Source organism: Uranotaenia lowii, unplaced genomic scaffold, assembly GCF_029784155.1.
Source record: "Uranotaenia lowii strain MFRU-FL unplaced genomic scaffold, ASM2978415v1 HiC_scaffold_97, whole genome shotgun sequence".
NCBI lineage: Eukaryota > Metazoa > Arthropoda > Insecta > Diptera > Culicidae > Uranotaenia > Uranotaenia lowii.
In genome coordinates this window covers 74,807-85,329 of record NW_026598944.1, presented here as the reverse complement: position 1 = coordinate 85,329, position 10,523 = coordinate 74,807, and the positions used below count along the sequence as shown (strand labels likewise).

Sequence of the window (10,523 nt, the reverse complement as noted above, 5' to 3'; positions counted from 1 at the left end):
CGGGTACCCTTCATTGGATGATGGACTTATTTTCTCCGATGTTGTCGGAACCTTTGCTGTTTGATTTCGAGAAATTTTGCTGTGCGAAAATTATAATCAAAATGTTTTCCCATAAAATCATCCGAATTCTGCAGGTAGGTCGCACATTATAAAAACGTAAACGGAGCAGTTGATGGATATTTTTTAATTGGCATGCTCAGGTGCTGCTGTACTGCTTGGCCAGTGTCGATGAGTGCCCTCCGCTGGGTGGTGGTTTATTTTTCTCGCTGGTGACGAACTTTGCTGGCTGGCAAACAGCAACGAAAAAACATAGGCCGTGTCGATTGTTGTTGTAAGTATATTTTGAAACGTGCGAAAAGTTTTGAATTTTGATTCTATTTTGCTTATTTTTTGTAGGCGTTGATAATGACTGTTTGATTGGTGGATGTTTTCATGGCCGGAAGCGGAAACCGAAGACCGTCGTTGAACCTTTCGAGCGTTGGGTGGAGCATACAATGTGTGTATTTGGCCAATTGTACAGCCTGTCGATCTTCGACCAGAGGCTGATGTTTTCTGTTGCTTCCAACGACCGGGGATCTGTGTACCAACCTGTCGACATTCGACCAGAGGTTGATACGATGGATGAAGCAAACGTGGACCATTGCTCGTTTCGATGACCAACGCCGAAGTTTAACCCGTCGACCTTCGACCAGGGGTTGTGTTTTTCTCGATTATGCGATCAAAGTATCAACCTGTCGAACTTCGACCAGAAGTTGATAGCTGATCTAAATTGATGAATATATGAATGAATAATCAACTGATGAGAACTTGTTGATTTAGTGTTTCCGGAACCGATGTAGGGTGATGATTGCCTTGGGTGATGAACGATGACCTCCTGACCGCCTTCTGAGCTGATGTTAGGGATTGACCGGGGACCTTCTTTCGTAACCAGATGAACTTGTGTGCTGATTTCCAACTTTATGAAGCAGTGATGTGAACGAAATGCGTTGCTGTTTTGGGGTGCGAGAATTCCGAAGTGTGCGCTTGCCCAAACCGGACTTGTGGTGCTGGGCCGGACCGGAAGTTCTCGGTGGTGGGTTATTGAAGGCCTCGATTGTACATGCGGTTGGGGTCATGAAATAGAATAATCGTTCGAACGGACTTTAGCAGGTGTTTTGAAAACTGTACAGCACATACATCCTTTTACCAATTTTAAAGTTCTGACAAACATATTCTGACGTAAACAGACATACATAGACTAACGTTTCCGATAAATGCGGATTCTGACAATGGTTTTTCAGACATAATGATCTCTGACAAATCGTTTTCTGACAAACACTCTGACAAAAACTGACACATTTCGCCAAATGCGAATTCTGACCATAAACTTTCTGACAAATTACTGACTTATGAAACTCTGACATGTTTCAATTTTCAACTTATTTCATCTGAAACGATCATTCTTGATCAACTGACATATGTTGTCGACATAATTGCTATCGCGGATGAGAAGTGGGAAGGTTATTTAGATGTCTCGGTCAAATATTCTGTTTTTCGTGTTAACTATTACCGATATATTGCTCGCAGACTTTTCAAAAAGTAAACCATTCAACCAAAAACTTTGAGCTCAGGATTAGATCCAACAACCGTTACATTGTCATCTATGACATTGGCTGATATGAATAAAGCTCTAGTAATTGCTTTTGCTATTTTCGAGCAGTTTTGTGAGTCAATACTCCTAATGGCATGCACATTTTTTATCCGGAGCTGGTTGAAATTAAATGTTCTACTCTGTTTTTTCATATCTAGTTGAGCAAATCCTTTCAAATTTTGCCATTCTAAAGTTCGAGCTAAGTAAAAGCTATCGAAGCAATTGCTATTTTCTTATTCATATCACCTATTGTCTGCTTTCGACCTTTTCCAACGCTTTCCCTTTCGTCGATTTCAGACCGCGAGTGGCACCGTTTTTTCGTAGAATGTGTTGTGTGCTGATGGTTCTTCTCGACGTCTGCACTGATAGATTATCGATGAAGACGGAGGCATAGAATGGAGGACATTTTTAGTCATTCTGACCAACTGGGTCTACCGTCAATTCGCCGTTCGACAAACGCCGATTGAGGTGCGACACGGTACAGCAAATCTACGAATAGATTTAAAATTGTGTTGTCCGACTTCAGCACGATGAACTGTTGCAAAATACGAAGCGATCTTAAATTTGGACCAATGTGAGTTGGTCTTTGACAAATTTGTTCTACTCGCAAATCTTCAAAATGAGCTGAAGAAATTCCAAAAATGGCCGAGTGATGCGAGTTACTTCAGGACCCTTGTCCGACTGACTGATTATCTGACATAAAAACTGACATAGATTCTGACTGTTGTACTGAATAGATTTCTGACCGAATTCCGATAAAGTTCCAAATGTTTTTCTGAATGGATTTCTGAATGAGTTTCTGAATGTAGTTCTGACAAGTTTCCGCTTTGGGATCTGAATGTTTTTCTGAATAAATAACCGAATGATTTACTGACAGTTTGCTGACCGATTTTCCGACATTTGTTCAGACACAATCTCACGGACGCAAGAGAGCAAGCTACGTATCAACCGAGACATAACCTGTTCCGTGTGATCTCAACATTTCTGGAGATTTAGTTGCTTGCAATACTACTAGAGGCGTAGCAAAACTGTGAACACATTTGCATTGTTCTTGCAATCGTGTGATTTCGAAACCGATTTTCAACGCGAATGATAGCAGTCGACAACAAAAACTGACAAACTCATACTCTGTATGGGTTACTAACTGAATCCAAAGTGTGCGAATGGTTATCTGTGGTGTACTGTGGGTCATTTTGTGGGTCGGGTGCTTGAACAACTGGGTACACGCTCTTTTTTTTTAACTCAAAATTAAGTATGACCGAGGTTCAAAACATAGTTCGATTCTATGAACTTAAAGTTAAGTACCATTTTTCTTCCTTGCGATGGATCAAAAAGGAGTTCGAACTGCGAACTCAAAATTGATCCCTTTTTTTCCCTTCGGCGAGGGATCAAAGCTGAGTTCGACCTTATGAACTAAAAATTGAACTCTCTTTGTTGGACTGAAAACACTTAGCGAGTTCAGTTCGAACCGGAAAAGCAAACAACGAACAAGTCGCAACATTTTGTCGTTCCGGAACAATTACCGGAAGGCTATGAAGGAACTTATAATGAAATGCATGTTCACCGTGTCAGCGTAAAATTCTGTCCGTCATTGTCATCATATGGTGAGCGGTTTGGAATGTACGGAAACTTCCGGATGATGTTTACTTCCCGTGGGAATTAACATCCGGAAGTTTTCTTTGACCGGGAGTGTCAAAACTTTCCACCGCTCTGTGATTGCAATGCAATGTACCGGAACAGCAACATCCGGGTACAAAAAATTTTAATCATCCTTTAATTCCCTGAAAATAAGCTACCCTCGAAAAAAAAGGATAAATTCGAGTTCGGCTGCCGAACTTAGTATTGAGTATGCCTATCAGAACTTAGTTTTGCTATTGCCCAGTCAAACTCAAAGTTGAGGGATGCCACCGAAGTGCTGTTTTGAACCAAAACTACTTAATTTTGAGTTTAAAAAAAATAGCGTGTACGAATTGGTGGATTGCTGAGTTCTTCGATTTGGTGTGCGCTGAGTTTGTGTGCTTTCTCTACTTTGGTTCGTTTCAAACTGATTGGCATTATCGGGTCTGTTGTGCGTTGGTGGAACGGAGGAGGAGTAAGATGGTGAGTGAGGCCGAGAAAAGTGGCGATTACTTTCAAAATGCAAGAGTGTGTTGTGATTTCGATGGCATTTTTGGCAGCGACTTCTAGTACAAATTATGGCAAAATGTCCAGGTTGCAAACACTTAAAACACAAGCGACGTTCTTTCACTTCCGAAAACCGTTCTGAAACAGACAAACTCTTAAAAGTCCGACACTGAAAAATGTTATGCTGACGATCTCCACAAATGACGCAGCATTCTTGGGGCTGCGATGCCAGGAAAGTTGTTGTGTTTCTCAACCGTCGATAATTTGGCTGAGGCGAGCTCCTAAATCGTCGATACTGTGGATCCGGTGATCTCGTGAATCTCGGGTGCTGAGGTTCTGGTAAAGTATTGGCGACGAGAGATTGCAGAACCAAACACTGATCTCGAAGGAAGTTCATCAAACTGGAATAGGTCGGCACTTCCTTCGAGTTGTGATGCGTTTCCCACTGCCGAAGTGTTACCGGATCTAGGCGCATGCAGATCATGTGTACCAACAGCGTCGACCAGCTTTCGGTATTTTCCCCAATCTTGTCCAACATCTGTAGGTTTTTGTCGAAGTCACCGATGAGGCGATTCAACGACTCACTGTTCTCCCGACGAATTGGCTCGATTGCGAAAATCGCGTCCAAATGCGCCTTGACGATGAGTTTCTTACTCTCATACCGCCTTTCCAACAAACTCCATGCCACCTGGTAGTTTGCGGCCGTGATTTCGATTGAGCCGATTTCTTGCAATGCGTCGTCCGTCACCGATGACCTCAAGTAGGTAAATTTGTCGATCGGGGAAAGCTGGCCGTTGTTGTGTATCAAGCTCTGAAACATGTCGCGGAAGGTGACCCATTCTCTAATATTTCCGCTGAAATTCGGCAGCTGAATTTCAGGAAGTTTTACTCGCGACATTGCTGAATTCGTAGATAAAACTGACTCTTCGACTGACACTTGCTTTTTCCGCTTGAATTCTACCAGGGAAGATTTCGCTGTGCAGTAGACCTCTTCGACCTGGGATGCCGCCTCATCAAAATCAGCCTCACGCTTAGCGATTTTGGCTTGAATTCGTTTTTCTCGCTGACTTTCGGATTCTTTTGATTCTGGTTTGGTTTCGAGGTCTTCTTCGTCGAGGATAACCTTCATCTTCCTCTGGACGTTGTAGAATCTTCGCATCGCATCTTCTAACATATCCAACCGAACGTCGATCTGGTTTTCGTGCCGTTCCACTGAGAAGCCGTCTACGAACCTAGCTACACCGTTAATGGTCCGCTTTAGTTGTCGCTGTTGCTCTTTTAGCTCGTTGAAGTCGACGTCCTCCATGATAAAATTCCAATAAAATTGCACCGACAAAAAACTGACTAAAAATCTGACAAATATTCTGACACAATCCGAAAAAGTTCAATTAAGCACTAAAAGTCCGATTAAAAAATCCGAACCAACAATTTATCAGCACATTGACACGTCCGCTTGTTTATGTTGCACTAAAACTGCCAATCACACACAAATTTTGAAATCCGTTCAAAATAATTATTTAAAAAATAATTAAAATGTCTCACCGACACGTCCTAATGATCTCCACAGATCATTAATCAATAATGCTGACCGAAGAACTAACTCAATCAATGATCACTTATTGACCATTAGCTTACAAAATGCACCTTGCGTGCTCTCACCGATACGTAATTATAGTCCGACTTATCGTTATTTGACTCAACTCAACTCAACGTTCATATTTTTGACCGAAAATGAATGACCAAACGCACCCGATTGACTGAGAAAGTTATCAATGAAACAATTACCAATTTCGAACCACAAGCAGCAGAGAATGATGTTGAAAAACCCCGATCAAGGATTGCACACAATTCCAGAATAAAAAGATCTTGAACTTTAGTTTTCAACTTTATTTTGAGCAATTCATTTACCCACAAGCTACCACAAAAAACATACACCACCAATCATGCACACTTTGTACTTCCCTGGTTTCCGTGAACCGATTCCGCAGGCCTCAGGGAATGTTCAGCCGACCGATTATTCCGATGGTTAAGTTCGCCCTCCTTAGCTTTGTGTTGTAGCAAAATGGTGTTCCGGTTGTACTGCGGTGCTTTGATTAGCGCTGATCAGCGCGATGGCGAAGCAGCGATGGCTGCGGTGGCTTGATGCTACCGAAAGTGCGATGGCCGTGCACTGATGCCGCAGGGTACTTCTTGCGATTCCGAATCCGTCCGTCACTGTCCGTAGGCTTTACTGGCCACACATCCGGCTCGAAGGACCAAAAAATGTTCCGGATCGTCCCAACAATAGCAAGAAACTTCTAGTGGACGTATAATACAACTAGTTGGGCCGACCGGGGAACACTTCAATCACTAGCACTTAACTTAGTGCAACAGTTCACTTTCACTGTGGGTGCTATTAAGGCTACCCAATTGTGTCCAAGTCCGTAACTGTGATATTGATCACTGCGTATGATTTTCTTCCGTAATAAACTACACCGACCGAGTTTGGGATTATTTAAACTTTATTCCCAACTATCTTAAAATACCGAGCCAACCGGGGGGAAATAATTGTAGCCGAGATGTTGCTTGTACGGAGGTTGCTGCGAACTGATTTTTATTTCTCTTATGCTGGGTAAACAAATCGTGAGTGGAATAGAGAGTGAGTTCTCGAGAGAGAACTCACTTTTATGATCAGTCGCTAGGGTGGCTTTTGTATTATAGCTACTAATTTATGACGTTTCACAACACATACTATACATTTACAAGTATAACAATTTATTAAGTACCGTAATCCGGGGTAAGGTTGTTAATCTTTTTCAATATTTTAGGATTATTTTTTCTGCTAAGGGGAATGTGGCATGTTTCATATTTTTAAAAGCAGTTCTGGACTCCTATGACACATTCGACCGTGACTTGAAATCGCTTTTCCAGAATTTCGGGAACTGTTATCATTCTAGAAGTTAAACAATTTACTAGAAAATACAAAAAAATAGAAGCAAACGGTCGCAAATTGAATTTCCTTCAAAATGAATCTTGGTTGGTCTTTAAAAAGTTGAAGTTTTTTGTGTTATGATCGATTACATTTGTGACGTGAATTCACGCAAGAATTGACCAGTTTTTACTTCAGTACATACAACTTCGATTTCCTATTCTCTCTTTGGAAATAGGATCGGTTTTTTTTTAAATAAGTTGTAGAGGACACAATTACCCATAATAAAATGTGCAATGCTTTTCGATTGAACAAAGTCTTTTTAAAGTTGTGACGTGAATTCACTCAGTTAAAACAGAACAGGGTATTGTACTGAATCAACGTCACGAAAATTTAAGCTATTTTGAACAATACTTTAAAATCATCAAATTTTATGTTCATATTTTTAAGTGATATTTTGGCTTGTACAATCATACATTTACAGTATCTTTACCTAACTTTTTCCTTATTTTGACTGGCACTTGAATGGCATCTTTTTTTTGATTCAATATTTTTTTTATTTTTTTTTTATTTTATTTCATTTTTTTCGTTATTTTTTTGATTTTTTTTTTATTTTTTTTATTAAGAAATCATGCGTTAGAATTACTACTGTTTCTCCCTGTCTTATTTTGAAGTTTCACAAAAATTTTTTTTTAATTTTTTTCAATATTTTTGGGTTTTTTTTTAAAGAACGAAAAATTTAAAAAATCAACTGAATTAAACTTTTTTCTACACAATGAAGCAGTATTGGTTGGTTGGCTTTAAAACGTATAAAGAAAATATAAAAATAATCAATTCGTCTTTGTTTAGAATTTGCTGCTTTGGGGTAACATTGATAAGTCTCTATATGACGGTTTAAACGAGTTTTCTTGATCATAAAGGATTCAAAACTCCTTCATAATATTTACAAATGCTCGTTTATCAATTGCAAGGCAGTTCGGAAAAAACTCAAATTTTATTAAACTTATAATAAAACTCTACAAAATTGAACACAACACTTTCGGTGGCTCAAAGATACTAAATTTGTACCTTTTGGTCCAGTGAATTCTGAGATATAAAATGCTGAATTTCGATGTTTCTCGGTTTTGATTTCTTCGCGGTCCTTAATGTGTTCAGGCCGAACAACAATCGAAAAATGGACAATGATGCTGCATAAATTGAAGGGGCTTAATTTTTTAACATTACTTATAAAATTTTTACTACACAAAAAAGAAACTTTGCCTTCATTGAATTCTCTAAGTTCTCGCAATATTTCCTTTTGAATTTTTTTTTCCGAACTTTACCATTTGATAGGGTTTCAAGCTTTTTGTCCTAGACTGACATACTCTTGGAAATGTGTCTTTTTTTAATATCAAAGCTTTACCTTAAAATACAACAAAAACTACACCGAAACTATACATTTACTAAAGAAAAAAGTTGAACTCTCTCAGAAATCTGTCTGCTGCTTTTTTAAGCTTAAATTTCATCAGGAAGGGTGTTTGTTTGCGAACCTTCGAAAAAATAGATATTTCAAGATTTTGAAATTAAATTTCTACTTACATTTGAAATTTTCAAAGACAAACCAAGTTTTTCCTCAACTTATAAGTTTTAAACGTTGAAAAAAGTTTTGAGATATTTTAACTTTAGGCTTAGTTATTGATGAAAATGTGGAATAATTTCATGTTTATCAAAGCTACCCCGGTGATCAATGCTACCCCGTTTTACGAAAGTCAAGTTTTCTCAAACTAATAACGGGTTGATGGTTGAAAACTCCTAGAGAACTTGTGATGTAGTGCAGATGGTAGAAGAGTAAAAATATCAGATAAGAAGGGTTAGTTTTTTTTAACCCTTTAAGTGGTAGTTTTTATAAATCCATGTATTTCTCAAAAATTTAAGAAATTTTAATATCTTCAAAAAAGTCCAATAATAGTTTCTGGTCTTGTTTGTATGTTGAAATGAGAGATTTACAAAGATATGGTAATTGATATTTCTAACTTAGAACCTACTGTTCATGTTTTGGTACTGTACTGGTACCTATTATTGGACCTAGAGATAAAACATTTAAATATAAATTTTTGTTTTTGGAAACCAAAAAATCAGCAATGCAATAAAATATTCAATGTTATTTAATTGATTATCAAAAATTTCTAACATTTTCACTCCCAGTCGGCAATGGCAGCAGCGCAAAAGCTATATTTTTTCTGTGTTTACTTGGTTTTAGTTCCCATAATGCTTAAATGAATGTTAGAAATGTTCAAGATGGCCTTATGAATATGTAATCGCACCTCAATTGATTGCCCGCCCCCCCGTCCATGGGGGGGGGGGGGTTTGAAAATCAAATTTAGCTAAAAATAATAACAATACCAAAAATACACAATAAAGAAGGAAATTGATTTCTAACATCTATTCCATACTCATAATTTTCACACGAACTCAAAAAATTATAAATTTTAGTGATAAAATAAATCATTATTTTCAAAACTAATCACAATAAATGTTTCAAATCATTGATGTTTTCGGTAAGTAATTGATAAAATTTTCAAAATGATGTTCCTTACTCGGGACTAGAAATTTGCTCAAAAATAATTTCTCAGCAGTCTAGTATTCAAGTTTGAAATAAATATGTAAATATTTTCAAATCACAGATTTAAAAAAAATCTAAATTCCAAAATATATGTCAGATCAAGTAAACAATTTATCATGATTGATTGTAAGGAAAATTATAATAATTGATATTTATTACTCATCTGAATTAGCACTTCATTTCTTCATTTCCCACTCAAGGGTTGATGTGTTTTGAATATGTAAAAAACTAATCGCGTTTTGAAATGTGAACTTTTGATTAGAAAAAAAACTAAAGGTTTATTTTTTAAAACACAAAAATTCAAAGTTGAAGAACAGAAACGAAAAACTTATTAAAAATATTTACAAAAATTTAAATAGCTGGACTTTAAAATTCGGTAAATTTTATTAAAAATTGAAAAAAAACTGTTCTATTAAATTCGGTAAATTCTTTGAAAACTGAAACGAAATATTGATATGAAAAAGATAAGTATAAGAAGGGTTTTTTATTTCAATAATCACGTCTTACCATTATAAAAACTTATTTAAAGAATTCAATTGACAAATCAAGAGAAAAACATTTTGGTGCTTATATTCAAATGATTAATTTGATAGATTTTAGCGTCAGGTACTCGAATCTTTTTTTGAATTTGGACTATCACATTTTTTATTTTAAGATCTGTCAGTTATAAGTGGAATCAATCCTAGATAACTGATGAACCATTAAACCTACATTTGGGAAAGATTCTGGTTCTGATTTCGTTTATAAACCTTATTCATTAAAGGAATATTATTTTGACGATGATGATGATGTAAGTAAAACTCGAAAGTTTTTGAAAATTTGGAACGATATCATTACAAGTATTTTTGACATTGCTGCATAAAATTTATAAAAAATATTGTTTTAAACTTCTTTAAAAATTCGTTGATTGAAAAAGTAAACAAATAAAATACTTTTAAATTTTTTTTCGCATAGCCTTAAATTACTTGTAGTCTTGAAGAAAATTGTTTACTAATTCAAAACTTTTATTTCAAAATGTTTTATTATTGTTTTCCAATTTTGTCAAAAAAGCCAGAACTTCCTTCAAAGATTTTAACCAATTTTGAAAAGTAATTTCAATAACAGCTTTCAAATCTGATGTTGAGCAAGAACAAGAAACACAAAATAAAATTAAGACTGAAATTGGTTTCTTGAAGAATGTTACATTTCAGCATAATATTTTTAATGATAAATAAACGACTTTACTAAATCAAATTGTTTGTAATAAGATAGAGGATATA

The 10,523-nt window shown here is 36.6% G+C and overlaps 1 protein-coding gene across 1 annotated transcript; it reads right to left on the bottom strand.

Annotated features, from left to right (window-relative positions):
* Positions 1-3,943: 3,943 nt before the first annotated feature.
* LOC129761019 (uncharacterized) lies at positions 3,944-5,060 on the bottom strand (the record flags this gene model as incomplete). Its single annotated transcript, XM_055758720.1, has 1 exon — positions 3,944-5,060. A coding segment is annotated over exon 1 (1,117 nt), but the record flags the coding sequence as incomplete, so codon positions are not given.
* Positions 5,061-10,523: the final 5,463 nt, after the last annotated feature.